Source organism: Anomaloglossus baeobatrachus, chromosome 4 (assembly GCF_048569485.1).
Source record: "Anomaloglossus baeobatrachus isolate aAnoBae1 chromosome 4, aAnoBae1.hap1, whole genome shotgun sequence".
NCBI lineage: Eukaryota > Metazoa > Chordata > Amphibia > Anura > Aromobatidae > Anomaloglossus > Anomaloglossus baeobatrachus.
The window spans coordinates 278,876,689-278,898,538 of record NC_134356.1 but is presented as its reverse complement, the minus strand read 5'-3'; the positions used below and the strand labels follow the sequence as shown (position 1 = coordinate 278,898,538).

Genomic DNA, 21,850 nt, shown 5'->3' with positions numbered 1-21,850 from the left:
CTGCTGCCCCGCCACTAGGCCCGCTACCACCACCACCGGTAGCGGTACCCTGCCAATCCGCCCCGGCGGACCGACCTGCAGCAGAAGCTCGTGACCATTCTGATACACTCCCCTGGGAGAAGCCGAAGGCTGAGGCCGTCAGCAAAGATGCACCGGAGGCACGGCGGGGATGCAGCTGCCAGGAGGCAGAGGAGGCCATGTCACAGCGGGGTCCCTCATTACTGAAGGTGCCGGTCGTAGCCGACACGGAGGGACTCTGGCTGGGTCCGTCCCCCGCACACGCTGAACCGGAGCAAACAGAAAGTGCTCCCGGCTGGGAGCGGCGGCAACAGCAGCTGCGCAGGAAGATCGATGCCCGAGAGGGGTGTAGAGCGGATGTGCATGCCCGCATGTATATGGAAGAAGATCGCCTGCAGCGAGCTACCATTGGGGTCCAGAGCGGTGCACCATGTGAAGGTGGCACTAGAGCCCCACGAGTGAGAATGGACTGTTGAGCCGCAAAAGACAGCGGATGCCCGCTGCAGCAGTCCCCGTTGGGACCAGCACTGTGTTTGTTTGAAAGTTTGTTGAAAGTTTTGAAAAATGAAAAACACTGATTGAACCGAGTTTTCACCTGATTGTCAGCTGTGATTAGCAACCGGCAGGAGCCGGCACCGTTGTCCCCGTGGGGACCGTTTAAAGTTTAGAAATGCATGGGAACTATCCATGGACAAGCCCGTGAACTCTGCAGGGCAACCACAAACGTTAGTGGCTTGTAAATATGTTGGGTACCGTTACCGTTTCCGCAAAGCCGCCTCCGGAGAGGCAGGTTGGAGGGAGGGCCCTGAGCAGAGCAGGCCAGGGCCCAGCCACCAAAGGAACCGGTGGCTACCCTCTGGAGGGAAGGACAGATCCCGCTCGGGTACCGTGTGCTGGACTGTGGGTCAAGGGGTGCTGCCTGGGTTTTAGGGGCAGCATCAGGGCCAGGTTACTTGGGTGGGAGAGAGCGGAAACCGTAACCGTATACCGTTGCAACGTTAAAAGTAAATGTGCCTCCCGTCTTGGGAAGAAGTTATTAAAAATGTTATGCATGTTTGTTTAACCCTGTTATCCCCTTTTTACAGAAAAATAAAACCGGTGTAGGACGGCAGCCCGCGGACGGTCTGCATTTTGCTAAGGGGGAATGTGTCGCCCTGGGCAAGCCAGGGGACACAGATAACAACACCACCGCACCCCACACTCCAGGTAGGCACACCTGCTAACCAGAAATCCTTGTTGCCTTCCTCCAAGAGTTTGTTGATGCACACCAGGGGGTGGGCCAGGCGGTTGGCTCCACCCACCAAGGAGCTCACAACTCTGGAGGCAGGAAGTAACCAGGCAGTCCAGTCAGGGACATGAACGAGCGAACAGCAGAGTAGCCCGGGGAGGGCAAGAGTGCAGTCAGCTCAGGGACGAGCTTAAGTAAACAGCAAGTGAAAGTGAAGGAAAGGAAAGTGGAAAAGGAGGAAAGCAAGAAGTGGAGAGAGCGCAGAGAGTGCGCAGAGCCTGAGAGCCCAGCTGTGTGTAGGGCTAGAACAGCAAGGTCAGCGACGGCGGTGACTGTCCGGAGGGGGACCGTTTGGAAGTTCCTGGAAGGACCCCGTTGGCTGTGTGCCCGGTGGTCTGGAGCAGTGTTCCGAAGGACAGTCAGCACCAGGGCAGGGGCCTCTCGGACCCCGGCAAGGCTAGGAGTCGCCCAATTTGCCGAATCCGTCAGCGAAGGGGACGCAGATCCCCCAGCAACAAAGTCCCGATTGACGGCAACAGCCCGACCATTACCGGGGAGACACCGCCACCGCCAAGGCACCAGTTTCCCCAGGGCCAGCGCCTGCGGGCAAAGTGTAGAGCTCCTCCGGCCCAGATTGCAGTCGGGGAGCGGGTAACTGGAGGGAATCCACCGCTACCATCAGTCAAACAGGTGCAAGGAAGAGAGACGTCACCGTCACCTACCGGGAGTGCAGGTGCAACCGTCTGTGGGACCGTCCTACCAGCCGTTGGTTTACCGTACAAACTGTGTCCGTGTCTCAGGCTGAGTGAGTACCACAGTGCCGCAAGGCACAGCGCTGCCCCCGCGTCCCTGCGCCCTCCAGGCCCTACACTTCACATCTCTTCACCGGGCCCCGGGATCACCAACCCCTACCCACGGAGGGGCAACACAACACCTGGCTGCTCCCATCACCATCCCCGGGACCCCCACACTGAGCAGCGGTGGTGCCATCACCACAACCGTGGGTGGCGTCACGAACTATAATCCCAACAAACAACCCCCTTTCACTCACGGGCGAGGAGTGTCGCTCGAGACACCCCGGGATCCGGCCCGCAGCTCGAGCCACCAGGAGCAACTGCCGGACCCGAGCAGAAGGGGTGAGCGCGGTGTGCTGACACCCTCCTCCCCGCCCGCGACATGGGCACCGACTCCACCCCCTCACACCAAAAGCATGGGGTGTACCGGGTGGTACAGGAGTACGAGCGGGTCTTCAGCAAACACCCCCTAGATTTTGGGCAGGTGAAAGGGGTTAAACATCAAATCCCCACGGGTGATCATCATCCCATTAAAGAGAGATACCGCCCTGTACCCCCCGCACAGTATCAGCGTGCCAAAGAAATGTTACGGGAAATGAAGGAGGCTGGGGTTATCAGAGATAGTTGTAGCCCCTGGGCAGCTCCACTAGTGCTCGTAAAGAAAAAAGATGGTACAATGAGAATGTGTGTAGATTACAGGCAAATTAACCGCATTACACATAAAGATGCTTATCCACTGCCCAGAATAGAGGAGTCACTAACAGCCTTAAAGTCAGCTAACTATTTCTCCACCTTGGATCTCACCAGTGGGTATTGGCAGGTTCCCGTGGCAGAGGCGGACAAGGAGAAGACTGCATTCACGACACCAATGGGCCTCTGTGAGTTCAACTGTATGCCATTCGGGCTCTGTAACGCCCCAGGGACATTCCAAAGGTTGATGGAGTGCTGCTTGGGCCACCACAACTTTGAAACCGTGCTGTTGTACCTGGATGACGTCATAGTCTACTCCAAGACTTATGAAGACCACCTGAGGCACTTAGCAGAAGTGTTTGAGTCCTTGTCGAAATATGGCCTGAAGATAAAGCCGTCCAAATGTCACCTCTTGAAGCCAAAGGTACAGTACCTGGGTCATGTGGTCAGCGCAGAGGGTGTGGCACCTGATCCGGAGAAAGTCACCGTAATCAAGGACTGGCCAAGACCCACCATGGTAAAGGAGGTGCGGCAGTTCCTTGGGCTGGTGGGCTACTACCGAAGGTTCATTGATGGTTTCACCAAGATAGCAGCGCCCCTTCAAGATCTCCTGGTGGGCCAGCCAAAGCAGGCTAAGAAGCAGAGCCCTCCATTTGAATGGAGCAGCCAACTAGAAACATCCTTTGTCCGGCTGAAAGGGGCTCTCACGGGAGAAGAAATTCTGGCCTACCCTGACTACAGCCAGCCGTTTGTACTGTATACAGACGCCAGCAACGTGGGACTGGGAGCAGTTCTGTCCCAGGTGCAGGGAGGCAGAGAGAGGGTGATAGCGTACGCCAGTAGGAAGCTTTGGCCCACAGAAAGGAATCCAGAAAACTACAGTTCCTTCAAGCTGGAGTTCCTAGGTATTGTTTGGGCAGTGACTGAACGCTTCAAGCACTATCTGGCATCGGCCAAGTTCACCATCTTAACGGACAACAATCCGTTGACACACCTGGTAACAGCCAAGTTAGGTGCGTTGGAACAGCGATGGATGGCCCGGCTGTCTAACTTTGACTTTACCATCAAGTATCGGGCTGGCAAGAAGAATAACAATGCTGATGCGCTGTCCAGAATGCCTCACTTACCCGAGTCTGGAGAAGACCTGGATGAACTCGAAGAGATAGAGTTACCGGCTTTCCATCACCAAGGTGTTTCCCAGTGTGAGCATGCTGTAGGAGTGAAGCGCTCGAGCCAGCACGAGGTCTCGGTCAACCCATTACTCCACCATAATTGGGAAGAGACACAGAACGGTGACCCGGCCGTGCGATTGGTCAAAGAAAAGCTAGCACAAGCTGAGACTCATCTTGGCCCAGATGCTCCAGAAGAAGCCCAGCAGTTGTGGAAGGAGAGGGGACGACTGTTCACCTATCAAGGCAAGCTCTGTAAGAGATATGTCAACTGGCGAACGAATGAACTCGTCTGGCAGATAGTGGTTCCGCAGAGGGATGCTCCAATGGTCCTAGCAGCTTATCATGATAATGCAGGACACTTCGGGTGGAAGAAGTTGGAGACCCTACTCCGTGATCGGTTCTACTGGGTGCACATGAGGAAGACAGTCGAGAAGTGGTGCCGAGACTGTGGTCCGTGTAACCTGAGGCGGAAAGATGATGCCAGCCAGAGGTCTCCCCTACAGCCAATTGTCACGAAGCAGCCCCTGGAGTTGGTGGCCCTGGACCACGTGAAGTTAACACCAAGCCGGTCAGGCTATGTGTACGCCCTCACCATTGTGGACCATTACTCTCGTTTCCTGGTAGTAGTGCCAGTGAAGGACCAGACAGCCAGAACAGCAGCGAGAGCATTTCAGGCCTACTTTTGTCGACCTCACGGTTACCCTGAAAGGGTACTGACTGATCAGGGTCCTGCATTCGAGGCAGAAGTGTTCCAAGAGTTCTGTAACATGTACGGTTGTAAGAAAATCAGAACCACACCGTACCACCCCCAAACCAATGGATTGTGCGAGAAGATGAACCATGTGGTTATTGACATGCTCAAGACTCTACCTTTGGAAGAAAGAAACCAATGGCCAGAAAAATTACCAGATCTGGTAGACTTGTACAACCATATCCCGGTAAATTCGACCAACTGCAGCCCTGCTTACCTGATGCGAGCCAGACCTGGCAAGTTACCTGTAGACTTTGAGATGGGGACTGTGTCACCTGAGGCGGTTCAGGAAATAGAGGATTGGGATACAGAGCGGCAGCAGCGGTACCGTAAGGTCCAGGAATGCGTAGAGAGGAGCCTGTCTCAAGCAAGAACGAGACAAGAGCAGCATTACAATCAAACAGCCCCAGCAACTCCCTTAGCACCTGGAGAACAAGTCCTCAAGAAGAAGCGGAGGACGCATAAATTGATTCAGTGGGAAAACGAGCCCTACACCATTATCCCCTCCAACTTTGACAATAGTAAGGTATGCCTCATAAGCAAGGATGAAGGCAAGACCTATCAAGCAGTTTCTCGGGACCGCCTGAAATCGTGCCCTGAACGGTGCAGAACCCAAAAAGAAGTAGAAGAAGTACAAGAAAGTCCCCAAAGTCAAGAAAAAGAGGAAGAGATGATCCAAACAATCCTTGGAAAATTCCCCAAAACTTGGACCCGAATAAACAATGCCATAGTGGTACCAGTCTTGACGTTCCCGCAGTTGGTCGAGCCAGAAACAGAAGAGGTTCCAGATCCACCTAAAGAACCGGCCGCTCCAACACGAGGTGACACGCCAGCAGTGGAACAGGAGGTTCAACCCCCTGCCAGTGGTAAACCTGCCGTACCCTTGGCGAATCTGAGATCCCGTAGGCAACCGACATGTATCCCTGTCAGGGTTAGGCCTACCAATCACACGGGGGGGGCAGACACTCTAAGTAGTCAGGGACAAACCCCAGAGCTACGCCGGTCCCAACATAGCACTCGGGGACAGCCCCCTCCAAGGTATAGAACATAGAAAGTAAAATACCTAACAGAATGTAAATAGTTATGTGAAATGTCTGTAATGTTGTGTATAAAATGCTTTTTTGTCTTAGGCGATTAAGTAAATGGACAATTGGGCCACTGGACTATGGGTGGCCAACACCTAAATTGTTCATAGTTAGCACCCGTGTGCTCAACACCCCTGAAGAAAAACCCGTCCGGCGTGCATAGAGTGGGGTCCTCAATACTCTGACGCACGCCCAGAGCCTACGTTGGGGGTTTGATCGCGGCGGGTCCCCCATGGAGCAGTGTAATGGACACCCAGCAGGGAGCCACACTGGACTCTTATAGTAGTGTTTAAGTTTGTAACGTTTAAGTAATGCGCCTCCCATAATGGGATGAGATGTTGTAACATGTTGTGTTTGTTTTCACAGTCCGGGAGTACTGAATTTAACTAAGGGGGAGTGTGGCGCCCCAGGACCTGGTCGCCACAACAGCATTGCCCTTCCAAAGGGTTAATGCTGAGCCTGGAGGTAATTGGGAGGTCCATTGGCCAGCAAGTTTAACACCCAACGCAGTTCTCCCTCCGGCCAGCAGGGGGAGCTCTGAACCTGGAATTCCAGGGAGCCTTCCTCAAGTCTGGCCTGGGGGAGGAAGTAGTGGTCAGTCTGTAGGGAGAAGTGGAAGGAAGCAGACGCAGAGTGAGCTGTCCTGCAGAACTGGGGCCTAGAGCTAGAGTAGCTTGGCCCAGGGAAGCAGGAGTAGCAGAGAGGCAGCAGAGAGACTCGGACATCGGAGTCTGTGGCCACTAGGGCTTAAACATATTCCCTGGTAGCCGAATCCGAAGGGCAGGAGAGCTGCAAGCACCTGGCCCAAAAACCTCCCAAAGGTACAGCTGCAGCATCAAGGCCCGGTGTGGACTCCAGCACAGAAGCACCAGAGAGAGGGCCTGCGCAGCCTGCTACAGAGGGAAAGGGACGTACCATCAGTCCCAGCAGCAAAGAGGGCCATTGCTGGATTCAGAGAAGCAGGGTCCTATCATAACAAAGAAAAGTACAGGAGTAGGCCTCATACTCAGCTGGCCAGAAAGATCACCCCAAGTACTTCCAGGCCGACCGGATCCCCATCACCACCTGTAACGGTCTCCCAGGACTGGACTGTTTCCAAAGTAAAAGAGGAAAAGGTAAAGAGACTGTTGTTTGTGCCTGGTTCTTTCATTGCCTGTCGGCCCTGCACCGTGTTAGCCACACAACCCCATAGACTTTCACGAGCACTAACAGTGTCCCCGGGGCTCCGCTCCACCTGTGGGGAGCAGTACCACCATTGCTGCTATAACATCACCCTGGAGGCCTCACACAGCAGCGGCGGCTTAATAGCCGCAGACCACAGGTGGCGTCACGAACACAAACTTTATTCATCAAGCCACATATTTTACTGACACCCACCAGGGCCACGGAGCCGGGCCCAGCCACCACTGACTACCACCGGACTAGTCCAACCCGGCACCGGGTGTCCCATAGCCCTGGGGTGGGCGAGTCACTCTAACTATTTCATACCCGACATGAATAATTGCCAATACGGGCACTATGTTCATTATAACAATCATTTAAGGCCATATACATACATATCTCAGAATGTAAAATGTACTCAACGTATTACAAACATAATCATACAATATCATTGAGAAAATACCATTTGAGAAAATACACCAAATTACACGATATATCATAGATGAAAATAGAACCATTCAGCAATTAATCTTTCTTGTAGCCATCAGAAAAAAAGGGGGGTCCTAAGTAGATATCCTCATAGATGTATAAGATGACGCACTCCATGGATGGTAATAAACCACGCAATGGTAACCTCATATACTGAAAAGAAACAACAGAAATTAAGATCATATAAAACACAACCCACCACAACCACCAGACTAAAACCAGGTATATCAATATGAAGACGCATAGAGAGAGTTAAATCAGAATCAAATAGATCCCCGACAAAAACCACACCCCCCCTTTTTTTTTTTTTAACTCATAGGAAGGCTGAGAACCCCATATTTTCGTTAAGACCATTAGGAGTCAAAGTACCCAACCTATATATCCACTTACTCTCGACTTGAGCAAGGAGCCTGCCAAGGTCAGCCCCTCTAGATCCCATAGATACCAAATCAATACCCTTTCCCTTCAGACAAGTGGAATTACATCCATGATATTTTTTAAAATGTCTAGGGATGGTTTTTAACAGACTCTCATCAGTAATACTTTTAGCCTTCTCTATATCCAAACAGTGTTCACGGATTCTGATTTTTAACTCCCTTGTTGTTAAACCAATATACACTTTCTTGCATGGACACTCAACCCTGTAAATAACCCCTTTTGAGGAGCACGTGATTCGATGTCTGATATCGAACTCACGTAATCCATCAAAATTATGGAATTTCTTGGCTTTAACAAGATTGGCACATGCCTTGCAAAGACCACAGGGGAAGAAACCCACTGGTAATGGCTGACTAAAGGTACCAACCCGAGATGGCTCATAGTGGCTGTGTACCAATACATCTTTCAGGTTTTTGGCACGTTTAGCCACCATAGATGGTCGGGGTGGAAGAATTTTTTTCAGAACAGAATCCGTCAACAAGATGTTCCAATGTTTTTGGATAATTGCTTTCATTTTATCCCACTTGTTATTATATGTGGTGATGAGGCGCACTGTTTGGTCATTTTTTGGTTTCATGGCGTTAGAAAAAAGGAGGGAGTTCCTGGACGACCTTACAGCTCTTTTAAAGCCGTGTTTTATTATTCGCCCACTGTTTGTTGTGCGTTATGTTTTTATTCTGTAGAAGGTACCAGATCACCGCGAAATGCGTAGATAAACCTATTAAATTTTATCCGACTCATTATTTGGTTACACGGGCAGCGCAGAGGGACCACTTTCTAATTTATTATATGAGAATACCATGCAATTTCTAATCCACATACTTTTTATTCTGGCACTGTGTTCTGTTTCCATGTTTCTATTAAACTTGGATTTGCTCTTGTATCTATGCAATAAGCTCAGTTCTGGTACTATATCTTTGCAGTAAGCTCTTGGTTATGTTTCCATATCTATGCAGTAAACTTGGCTGTTAGGCTAGGTTCACATTTCTGTGTTTTTGCATCAGTCACAATCCGCCGCTCTGATAAACAACGCAATCCGTTTGGCGGATTACTGTTTCCCATAGCCTTATATGAGCGGTGGACTGTGACTGATGCCCTTGCGTTGCATCCGCCGCCCGACTGAACAGTCGTGGAACGACTGACCATCGGGCAGCAGGAGTGTAACATTTTTTGAGCAGTGGAATCCTTATGATTTCGCTGCGCATGCTCTCTCTCGGCGGCCGAATGATCAGCTGATCGCCTGGCAGTCGCCTTCTGTGAGCGATCAGCTGATCACCCGGTGGCCGGCTTCTGTGACCGATCAGCTGATCACCTAGCGGCCGGCTTCTGTGAGCGATCAGCTGATCACCCAGTGGCCGGCTTCTGTGAGCGATTAGCTGATCTCCCGGCCGCCGGCTAATGAGAGCAATCAGCTGATCGTTCACAATAGCCAGCCGCCGGGAGATCATCTGATCACTCTCAAAAGCTGGCGGATGGCTCTTGTGAACGATCAGCCGATCGCTCTCTCTCTCACGTTTTACAACGGAATCCGCTTTCTAATTCCAATTGTTGTCATCCGTTGTACAACGCATCAGTCACAAGTGTTAAGCAACGCATGTGACTGATGCAAAACAACGGAAATGTGAACCTAGCCTTACAGTATCTATGTAGTAAGCTCAGTATTGGTACCATATTTATGCAGTATGCTTCATTCTCTTCTCATACCTATGCAGTAAGCTTGGCTGTTACCTTATCTATGTAGTAAGCTCGGCATTGGTACTATATTTGTGCAGTAAGCTTATTTCTGTTTCCTTATCTGGTTCCCTTGCTGTATTTATGTACAAGTTGTCTCTTCAGGGAGGAAGGAGACAAACTCTAGCACCACCTATTGGAAGTAGCAATCCTAAAAGTCAAAAGTGGCCTGTTAATGAGCCTTTTCATATGACTTAGGATTTATACTAGATCAGAACCCCAATTTGCAGACATGGTGTTTCGGGCTGATTGCCCCTCGTCAGTATGGGATCTGAATCTGATCTGGTTTATGAGAAGCTATAGTGGGGTCTAAGGGGAAAACTTTTCTCATTGCAGAGAACTGACAAACCAGTATGGCTGCCAGTAAGGGATCTTATAGCTGCAATGCAAAGCAGGGAAATATTAAAATTGTCTCTCCAGGGACTGTTTATGTAGTAAGAACAGTTCTGTTCCCATAGTAGTGTACAATGTTTGTTTCTGTTCTCGTATCTGTGTAGGGAAGGTTTTTTTTTGTTCTATCTATGTAGGAATCTCAGTTCTGCTCCCTTACCTATGCATTAAGGTAATTTCTCTTCCTGTATTTATTTAGTGATCTCAGTTCTGGTACCATATTTATGCAGTAAGCTTGGTTCTGTTGCTATATTTACTGTATATAGTAAGCGCGGTTCTGATATATTGATGTAACAAGCTTGGTTCTGTTGCTGTATCTATATAGTAAGCGCAGTTCTGATATATTGATGTAACAAGCTTGGTTCTGTTGCTGTATCTATATAGTAAGCGCAGTTCTGATATATTGATGTAACAAGCTTGGTTCTGTTGCTGTATCTATATAGTAAGCGCAGCTCTGATATATTGATGTAACAAGCTTGGTTCTGTTGCTGTATCTATATAGTAAGCGCAGTTCTGATATATTGATGTAACAAGCTTGGTTCTGTTGCTGTATCTATATAGTAAGCGCAGTTCTGATATATTGATGTAACAAGCTTGGTTCTGTTGCTGTATCTATATAGTAAGCGCAGTTCTGATATATTGATGTAACAAGCTTGGTTCTGTTGCTGTATCTATATAGTAAGCGCAGTTCTGATATATTGAGGTAATGAGCTTGGTTCTATTCCCATACCTGTGCTGTAGTTTCATAAGCTTCCTTCTGTTCCCATATCTATGTACCAACTACCATTATGTTTAAAGCCTGTTACCTGTGACGCTTTAATACATTGTCCAGAGAATCAGTGTAAAGGTAGGCCGCCGCAATTCGAGGGTCACTGCTTTGTGATTGCCCCAGGCCAAAATTTGCCAGCCCCTGACTGTAGTGTATGCTAATGTGTCATTATATTTGAATGATAAAAAAGGAAAGAAATGAAGAAAAAAAGCAAAAACATTTCATTCATGAATAAAGGAACTGGAAGAACGTCTTTTGAAATGTGACCGACAGATTGGAGGAACTTGATTTACAGCTCTTAGAATATGGTATTTTTCCTGTAACTGCAATTGGTTATTTGTGTACAAAGAAGGAGGGCTGTAGTGTATAAAGAAGGAGGGCTGTATATTATGACTGGTATATAAGCAACAGTTTATCTAACCGACACACCTTAAGCTACTAACACAACAATGAAGAGGCAAATACATATCATTGGAGCAATACTCATCATAATTGCACTTGCAAATGGAAAAAAGTTTGAAAAATGTGAACTTGCGAAGGACATGAAAAATAAAGGTCTTGATGGTTTCAAAGGTTACAGTCTGCCCAACTGTAAGTATATTTGGATTCCACAATTTTAAGTTAAGATCAAGAGTTTCTTTCATTTTCTGAGTCTAGAAATAGATATTTAGGGCTTTCCTTTCCTTGTTACCTATATAATTTATGGTAAAAACAAAAAATCTCAATTTACACATGATTACATAGTAAAACATGCAAGGGCAAATTTTCATTAAACAATAAAAATGTTAGTGCGAGAGCTTTTGTAATAATGCTCTCTGTCAAGTATTATGTCAGGGTTTCTGTCGGAATCCCCTGTACTCTGTTTTGGGAGGAGGTTTTTTTTATTTTTTTTTTCAAAAATGCACAAAATTGTGATTTGCTACTCTTTTAAGCATGTCTGAAAAAGATATACTGCAAGGACAGAGTACAGACAGTACACACAGTGACTCCGTAGACTTCAATAAAGTGACAGGCTCCATCAGGATTTTGAAGATTTTGACAGAGAGCATGTATATGCAGAACCTAGCCTACCAATAATGAGTTTTTATTGTAAAGTTTAATTCATTTGTTTCTGATAATCCACTGTCCTTTTACGACTAGCAGGGTGTGATCTATATTTGCAGCCAGGTCTTTGAACATTGCTTTATAAACCCTTCTACAATCTGTCAGTGCAACACTATAGGGGGCTTTACACGCTACGATATCGTTAATGTTTTATCGTCGGGGTCACGTCGTTAGTGACGCACATCCGGCATCATTAACGGTATGGCAGCGTGTAACACTTACCAGCGACCTTAAACGTCCTCCAAAGTGATGAAAATCGTTCACCATGGAGAGGTCGTCCTAAAACCAAAAATTGTTAATGGTTGTTTATAGATGTTGTTCCTCGTTCCTGCGGCAGCACACATCGCTGTGTGTGACACCGCAGGATCGAGGAATCTTACCTTACCTGCGTCCCGCCCGCAATGAGGAATGAAGGAGGTGGGCGAGATGTTCGTCCCGCTCATCTCCACCCCTCCACTTTGATTGGCCGGCCGCTTAGTGACGTCGCGGTGACGTCGCCGTGACGCCGAAAGCACCTCCCACCTGGGGGAGGGATTGTTCGGCAGTCACAGCGACGACGACGACCAGGTAAGTGCGTGTGACGCTGCCATAGCGATAATGTTCGCTGCGGCAGCGATCACACGATATCGCATGCACAACGGGGGTGGGTGCTTTTGCGTACGATATCGCTAGCAATTGCTAGAAATATCGTAGCGTGTAAAGCCTGCTTATCACAGACAACAGTTTACGAGTGATCAACCACTTCTCTTTAGCAAGCTACAGAGCACTCAATAGGTGCTGAAGCAAAGCTAATGCTTTTATTGTTCCTGATGACCATTTCTGGCCATCATAGCAGAGCTGCATATATTAGCATCTAAAGCCATAGCAAAGGGTTAATTACAGTGAAAAACTGCATAATAAAAAAAAATAAAATATAAGATTAGATGCCCCAGAGCTCTTTTTGACTTCTGGGGGGTACAGAATATCCTTCACAAAAAGTGAACTGAAAGATTACTTCATCAAAAAAAGTATATTTTATTTCACACGTAATGCAATTTATGACAAGAAAGAAAAAAACTACAAATATTAGATGTCCACAAGAATTTAATAACCTGAAGAATTAATTCCACAATATTATTTAGTGTCAAATATGAACAATAAAAAAAAATAAATACCAAATGGATTTTCTATATTTGTGTTGTAAAGAAATTTACACTGACGAGCAAAAGGTTAGTAATGTTTTAAACGTTTGACTTTCAGGCTACATATTTCACCATCCACTACAACTTTGAGCATGAGACTACATTTATTTTATAGACAATCACCTTGGCTATCTGAAACATAAATTTATTTTGTACAAAGAAGACTGTGGAAAAAATAGCGCAATAAGGTCTTAACTGATAAACAATAATAGGAAAGAATGTAGGAACACTTACCTATAGGGGTTGTGACAGTTACAACTCCTATAATAGTGTAGTCACAAGGTGAAGACAGTTGCAGCCCCGAAGGATTGAGATACAAAGTTGTTCAGGAAAAAACAGGTGTCATGCCGCGCTCATCACTATTCTAGAAGGCAGATAATAATAGGCCATGTCTTTTTATTCAAACAGAAAATACAAGTCTACAGGGTACTTTGCATGTTGTGACATCGCTACTGCGATATCGTCGGGGTCAAATCGAAAGTGACGCACATCCGGCGCTAGTAACGACGTTGCAACGTGTAAAGCCTAGATGCACCGATAAACGATCGCAAAAGCGTCGTAAATCGGTGATCTGTGTAGTGTCGGACATTTTCATAATGTTGCACCAATAGGAGATACGATGTTGTTCCTCGTTCCTGCGGCAGCACACATCGCTGTGTGTGAAGCCGCAGGAACGAGGAACATCTCCTACCTGCGTCCACCGGCTATGCGGAAGGAAGGAGGTGGGCGGGATGTTTACATCCCGCTCATCTCCGCCCCTCCGCTTCTATTGGCCGCCTGCCGTGTGACGTCGCTGTGACGCCGCACGACCCGCCCCCTTAGGAAGGAGGTGGGTCGCCGGCCAGAGCAACGTCGCAGGGCAGGTAAGTGCGTGTGAAGCTGCCATAGCGATAATGTTCGCTATGGCAGCTATCACAAGATCTTGCATGTGCGACGGGGGCGGGTACTATCGCGTTCGGCATCGCTATCATCGGCTAGCGATGTCGCAGCGTGCAAAGTACCCCTACACGTTTCAAGGGTCACAGACCCCTTCCTCAGGACAAATATCAAATGACAGGATAAACCCAAAAGACTCATAAATATCAAAGCTTAATATTTTTGGAAGTTGGAGTGGGTTTTTTTTGATTTGGCTATTTTAGGAGCATATCTGTTTTTGCGGGTAACTATTACTGTGCAGAATTATTAGGCAACTTAATAAAAACCAAATATATTCCCATCTCACTTGTTTATTTTCACCAGGTAAAGCAATATAATTGCACAAAATTTAGAAATAAACTTTTCTGACATGCAAAAACAAAACCCAAAAAATTAGTGACCAATATAGCCACCTTTCGTTATGATGACACTCAATAGCTACCATCCATAGATTCTGTCAGTTGCTTGATCTGTTTACAATCAACATTGCATGCAGCAGCCACCACAGCCTCCAAGACACTGTTCCGAGAGGTGTGCTGTTTTCCCTCCCTGTAGATCTTACATTTTATGAGAGACCACAGGTTCTCTATGGAGTTCAGATCAAGTGAACAAGGGGGCCATGTCATTATTTTTTTATCTTTTAGACCTTTACTGGCCAGCCACGCTGTGGAGTAGTTGGATGCATATGACGGAGCATTGTCCTGCATGAAAATCATGTTTTTCTTGAATGATACCGACTTCTTCCTGTACCACTGCTTGAAGAAGTTGTCTTCCAGAAACTGGCAGTAGGTCTGGGAGTTGAGCTTCACTCCATCCTCAACCCTAAAAAGTTCCCATAAGTTCATCTTTGATGATACCAGCCCATACCAGTACCCCACCTCCACCTTGCTAGCATCTGAGTCGGAGTGGAGCTCTCTGTCCTTTACTGATCCAGCCTCTAGACCATCCATCTGGCCCATCAAGAGTCACTCTCATTTCATCAGTCCATAAAACCTTTGAAAAATCAGTCCTAAGATATTTCTTGGCCCAATCTTGACGTTTTATCTTATGTTTCTTGTTTAAAGGTGGTCGTTTTTCAGCCTTCCTTACCTTGGCCATGTCCCTGAGTATGGCACACCTTGTGCTTTTTGATACTCCAGTAATGTTGCAGCTCTAAAATATGGCCAAACTGGTGGCAAATGGCATCTTGGCAGCTTCACACTTGATTTCCCTCAATTCATGGGCAGTTATTTTGCGCCTTTTTTGCCCAACACGCTTCTTGCGACCCTGTTGGCTATTTGCCATGAAACGCTTGATTGTTCAGTGATCTCGCTTCAAAAGTTTGGCAATTTCAAGACTGCTGCATCTCTCTGCAATACATCTCACAATTTTGGACTTTTCAGAGCCCGTCAAATCTCTCTTCTGACCCATTTTGTCAAAGGAAAGGAAGCTGCCTAATAATTAAGCACACCTTATATAGGGTGTTCATGTCATTACACCACACCCCTTCTCATTACAGAGATGCACATCACCTGATTTACTTAAGTGGTTGTTGACTCTCAAGCCTATATAGCTTGGAGTAGGACAACATGTAAAAAAATTATCATGCGATCAAAATACTCATTTGCCTAATAATTCTGCACACAGTGTAGAGTAGGACCCCCCTATTGAGATTTGCCATGACGTGGCAGCGGTGGCTCAAAAAATTGATCAATTGTTTGCTAAATATCTCATTTTGTATTATAGTACAGTTAGAATTCGTGAATTTACACTTTCTATTAGTGCATGCCATTTTCAGATAGTGCTGGCTCTCCCCTCTGTTTTTGTGAGGACATACAAGGAGTTGGGGAGCTGTGGATGGAGAACTGGGGAGCCGAGGAGAACATATAAAGAGTCGGGGAGCTGTGGGGGGAAAGCTGGGGAGCTGAGGAGGACATATAAGGAGTGGGGGAGCTGTGGATGCAGAGCTGGGGCGTCAACGAGGACATACAAAGAATTGGGGAGCTGTGGATGGAGAGCTGGGGAGCCAAGAAGGACATACAAAGAGTGGGGGATCTGTGGATGGAAAGCTGGGGAACCAAGAAGGACATACATGGAGTGGGGGAGCTGAAGAGGACATTCAAGGAGTGGGAGAGCTGTGGATAGAGAGCTGGGAAGCCGAGGATGACATACAAAGAGTTGGGGAGCTGTGGATGGAAAGCTGTCGAGCCAAGGAGGATATGCAAGGAGTTGGTGGGCTATACATGGAAAGCTGGTGAGCCGAGTAACACATACAAGGACTAGGGGAGCTGTGGATAGAGAGCTGGCAAACAAGAATGTACAAGGAGTGGGGGAACTGTGGATTGAGAGCTGACAAGCTAAGGAGTACATGCAAGGAGTGGGGGAGCTGTGGATAGAAAGCTGAGGAGCCGAGTATGACATACAAGGAGTGGGGGAGCTGTGGATGGAAAGCTGGGAGCCGTGGGAGACATACAAGCAGTGGGGGAGCAACGTATGGGGAGCTGAGGAAGACATACAAGGAGTGGGGGAGCTGTGGATGCAGAGCTGAGGAGTCAACGAGGACATACAAAGAGTTGGGGAGCTGTGGATGGAGAGCTGGGGAGCCAAGGAGGACATACAAAGAGTGGGGGATCTGTGGATGGAAAGCTGGGGAACCAAGAAGGACATACATGGAGTGGGGGAGCTGTGGATGTAGAGCTGGGAGCCAAGGAGGACATACAAGGAGTGGGGGAGCTGTGGATGGGGAGCTGTGAAGGACATATAAGGAGTGGGGAGCTGTGGCTGAAGAGCTGGGGAGCCGAGGATAACATACAAGGAGTGGGGGAGCTGTGAGTGGAGAGCTGGGGAGTCGAGGAGGACAGTCAAGGAGTAGGGAGCTGAAGAGGACATTCAAGGAGTGGGAGAGCTGTGGATAGAGACTTGGGAAGCTGAGGAGGACATATAAAGAGTCAGGGAGCTGTGGCTGGAAAGTTGTTGAGTCAAGGAGGATATGCACGGAGTTGGTGGGCTATACATGGAAAGCTGGTGAGCCGAGTAACACATACAAGGAGTAGGGGAGCTGTGGATGGAGAGCTAGCAAACAAGGATGTACAAGGAGTAGGGGAACTGTGGATTGAGAGCTGACAAGCTGAGGAGGACATGTAAGGTGTGGGGGAGCTGTGGATAGAAAGCTGAGGAGCCGAGTATGACATACAAGGAGCGAGGGAGCTGTGTATGGAAAGCTGGGAGCTGTGGGAGACATACAAGCAGTGGGGGAGCAATGTATGGGAAGCTGAGGAGGACATACAAGGAGTTGCAGAGCTGTGGATGGAAAGCTGGATAGCCAAGAAGGACATACATGGAGTGAGGGAGCTGTGGATGGAGAGCTAGAGAGCCAAGTAGAACATACAAGGAGTGGGGGAGCTGTGGATTGGGAGCTGGGAGTCGAGGGGGACATACAAGGAGTGGGGGGAGCTGTGGATGGAGAGCTGGGGAGTTGAGGAGGACATACAAGGAGTGGGGGAGCTGTGGATAGAAAGTTGGGGAGCTGAGGAGGATATATGTGTCGCCCTGGGCAAGCCAGGGGACACAGGTCACACACCACCACACCCCACACCCCAGGTAGGCACACCTAAGCTGAACCAAAAATCCTTGTTGCCTTCCTCCAGAGGCTGATGATTCACACCAGGGGGTGGGCCAGGCGGTTGGCTCCGCCCACCAAGGAGAACACAGCTCTGGAGGCAGGAAGTACCAGTCAATCTAGTCAGGGAGGAGGAAGTAGAGGAGTGGAGGAGTAGCCGAGGGTGGCTAAAGTAAACAGCTAAGAGACAGAAAAGAAAGGAAAGTGGTAAAGGAGGAAAGCAAGAGTGGTGACAGAGAAAGAGAGAAGCCTGAAGGTCCAGCTTTGTGTAGGGCCAGAACAGCAAGGTCAGCGACGGCGGTGACTGTCCGGAGGGGGACCGTTTGGAAGTTCCTGGAAGGACCCCGTTGGCTGTGTGCCCGGTGGTCTGGAGCAGTGTTCCGAAAGACAGTCAGCACCAGGGCAGGGGCCTCTCGGACCCCGGCAAGGCTAGGAGTCGCCAAAGTTGCCGAATCCGTCAGTGAAGGGGACGCAGATCCCCCAACAACCAAGTCCCGATTGAAGGCAACAGCCCAACCCGTACAACAGAGACACCGCCACCGCCAGGGCACCAGTCTCTGAGGGCCAGCGCCTGCGGGCAAAGTGTAGTGCTCCTCCGGCCCAGCTTGAAGTCGGGGAGCGGGTTACCGGTGGGGACCCATCGCAACCAACCGTACATACAGGTGCAAGGAAAAGGGACATCACCGTCACCTACCGGGAAAGCAAAGCAGCCGTCTGTGGGACCGTCCTACCAGCCGTTTGGTTTACCGTACAAACTGTGTCCACGTCTCAGGCTGAGTGAGTACCACAGTGCCGCAAGGCACAGCGCTGCCCCCGCGTCCCTGCGCCCACCAGGCCCTGCACCCCCCAAGCCATCACCGGGCCCCAGGATCACCAACCCCTACCCACGGAGGGGCAACACAACACCTGGCTGCTCCCCTTCACCATCCCCGGGATCCCCACTCAGAGCAGTGGTGGTGCAATCACCACAACCGTGGGTGGCGTCACGAACTATAACAATCCCCCACACCCAACAACAATCCCCTTTCACTCACGGGCGAAGAGTGTCGCTCGAGCAACCCCGGTATCCGGCCCACAGCTCGAGCCACCACTGAGCAGCTGCCGGACCCGAGCAGAAGGGGTGAGCGTAGTGTGCCGACACCCTCCTCCCCGCCCGCGACAACTTGGCGTCACGAACAGGATCTTACCGCTCTGCCATCTGGTAGAGGTGCGCCTTGTTACCGCCGGAGGTATCCGGCAGAAAAATTTCAGAAGCCGCCATCTTTGGCGCAAAAAGTTCCCGCTCGAGCGTCTTCTCGAGCAGTAGAGGCGCGAAGGCCAAAACCCCGCCCCGAGAGAGGAGGGGCCGGAAAGAGCTAAGGGGTACGGAAACAAGATGTCTGCGCCCGACGGAGCCGCTGGAGGAGCGGTGGTCGCAGCCGCAGCGGCATTTGCGGATGGGAATGGACCTGCCCAGGTCCCGGCCGTACCGGCGGGAGGTGCCGCGGCCCCCACGCTCGCTCAGGTCATGCCGTTTTCCTTGCCCTATGCGCCCGGAGCTGCCTGGCTACCGCAGTATGACGGGAAACCGGATGCCCTACAGGCCTTCCGGAAAAAGCTTAACCCGTTGCTAGAGCTGTACCCCCTGACTGATAAGCAGCGTGCAGCGATAGTGCTAGGCCAGTTAACCGGGGCGGCGGAGCAGGAAGCGGAGACCTGGGCCGAGGGGGACCGGCTCTCTGTAGCCACCATCTTTGAGAAGCTACAGACTGCCTTCGAGACCCGGACTGAAGCTGAGCTGAGGATGCAGTTTTACCAGTGCCGGCAACGAGCTGGGGATAGCATTCGGGACTATGCTCTACGTCTGCAGACCGCCCTCCGCACGCTGAAGCGGGCGAATCCTATCAATGAGGCGGATAGCAACAAGATGTTAGTGGAGCAATTTGCGCAGGGGATGAGGTCCCCTGAGGATCGTAAACAACTCCAGCTGTGGGCCCTAGAACACCCTGATGTGGACTTTGCTGTGTTAAAGGAGCGGGCCATTAAAGCACTACAGCCCCCAGCAACCGAAGGTCTGGAACCCGCCCCGTGGCCCGTTGAGACGGCTCCCGTTGTGGCAGCCTCAGCCAAATCAACCTCTCCAACATCTGCAGTCCCGAGCAGCACAGTGGAGGAACTGGCAGCCCAGGTCCGTCGCATGGACGGAGACCTTGCCAAAATCCTGGCTGCACTGCAACCTCTGACCAGACCTCAGCCTCCAGCACAGATCCAGCTTGCTGACAGTCCCGAGGATGTTCCCTGGATGCAGCGGAAGAGTGCTAACAACCCGCGGAGCAGACCCCCAATCTGCTACAAGTGCCGTAAGCCGGGTCATTACTACCGACAGTGCCCGTTAAACGAGCAACCCCTGGGGCCCCGGGCCAATCCTCAGGAGTAGAACATCGTGGCCCCCCGGACTGGCGGGACCGATATATCGGGGCCCGCCCTATCATCCCCGTGGCTGTGGACGGCATACCAGTGATGGCTCTCTTGGACACTGGATCACAGGTAACTACCATACCGTACACGTTGTACCAGCGGTATTGGGCCGTAGACGAACTGGTGCCCCCAGACAATAGTATAACATTGATTGCCGCTAATGGACTCCCATTGACCCAGGTGGGGTATAAACAAGTGGCTATGACAGTGGGGCAAGCCGAACTGCAACACCAGGATATGATTGTGATTATGAACGAGCCCAGTGATCATAACCCAAAAATAGTGCTGGGAACCAATGTGATGGAGCACTGTATGACTGATGTGTTGTCCCTATTGCAACAGCTGGCCGCCACAGCGGCAGGGAGCCGGCAGAGGGCTGTGCAGCGTGAGATCCGAGCCCTGATGTACCGCCAGCATGTAAGCTCAACAGGAGGGGAGATTGGTGGAGTGAGAGTGATGGATGTTGCTCCATTGACTGTGCCCCCTAGGAGTGAGATGATGATCTGGTGTAGGGCAGCAGTAGTGTCTCAGGGACGTGACTACCCTGCAATGATGGAGCCCCTGCCTTCCGAGCACTGGCCCACTGTAATGGCCGCCCGAGGGGTGGTGGATGTGAAGAAAGGGAGAGTGCCTGTGAGAGTGCTGAACTGTGGAGAGGAAGAAGTCAGGCTTCCCCGGTATGCCACCATTGCCAAGCTGCTCACCCTGGACCCTCACACTATCCATGAAGCCAGTCCATCTACACTCCCACCTACCACCAGCACTTCCCCACACCAGGGGGAGACAAAGGAGTGGCATCAACAGCTACATGTAGGCACTGATGACACCCCTACACATCACAGGGCAGGGGTATACAGGGTGGTGCAGGAGTATGAACAGGTTTTTAGTAAGCACCCCCTAGACTTTGGGCAGATTAAGGGGGTCCAACACCACATCCCCACCGGTGAACATCCCCCTATCAAAGAGAGGTATAGACCTATCCCCCCTGCACATTACCAGTGTGCCAAGGATATGTTGAGGAATATGAAGGAGGCAGGGGTTATTCGGGACAGCTGTAGTCCCTGGGCCGCTCCGTTGGTACTGGTCAAGAAGAAGGATGGTACCATGCGGATGTGTGTGGACTACCGGAAGATCAACCAGATAACCCATAAAGATGCCTATCCATTACCTCGGATTGAAGAGTCTTTGGCTGCGCTGCGAACTGCAAACTACTTCTCGACCCTTGACCTCACCAGCGGATACTGGCAAGTGGCCGTGGCCCCAGAAGATCGGGAGAAAACCGCCTTCACCACCCCGATGGGGCTCTGCGAATTCAATAGTATGCCGTTCGGGCTGTGCAACGCCCCAGGAACCTTCCAACGGCTGATGGAGTGCTGTCTGGGACATCTAAACTTCGAGACCGTCCTGTTGTACTTGGATGATGTGATTGTTTATTCCCAGACGTACGAAGCCCATCTGGAGCACCTGGCCGAGGTGTTCGCGTCCCTTGCCAAGTATGGGATGAAATTGAAGCCCTCTAAGTGTCACCTGCTGAAACCCAGAGTGCAGTACCTGGGGCACGTGGTGAGTGCAGATGGTGTTGCCCCTGACCCTGAGAAGATTACTGCCATCCAGAGCTGGCCGAGGCCAACCACGGTGAGGGAAGTAAGGCAGTTCTTGGGCCTGGTGGGGTACTACCGGCGCTTTATCAAGGGATACACGAAGATGGCGGCCCCCATGCAAGACCTCCTCGTGGGACAGACTAAAGGTGGTAGACCCGTTGGAGCCCCACTGTCGTGGGAGGACAAGCATGAGGAGTCCTTTTGCCAGCTGAAGGCGGCCTTGACCGGAGAAGAGGTCCTGGCATACCCTGATTATGGGCGCCCGTTCATCCTCCACA

General features: G+C 50.1%; 1 protein-coding gene across 1 annotated transcript in view; it reads left to right on the top strand.

The window, feature by feature from the left end:
- The first annotated feature begins 11,135 nt into the window (after nucleotides 1–11,135).
- Nucleotides 11,136–21,850, top strand: part of LYZ (lysozyme) — a 44,519-nt gene continuing 33,804 nt past the window's right edge. The window contains exon 1 of the mRNA XM_075342466.1: nucleotides 11,136–11,307. Coding sequence (XP_075198581.1) covers nucleotides 11,166–11,307 — 142 coding nt within the window. The 5' untranslated portion in view covers nucleotides 11,136–11,165. The remainder of the gene's footprint in view (nucleotides 11,308–21,850) is intronic.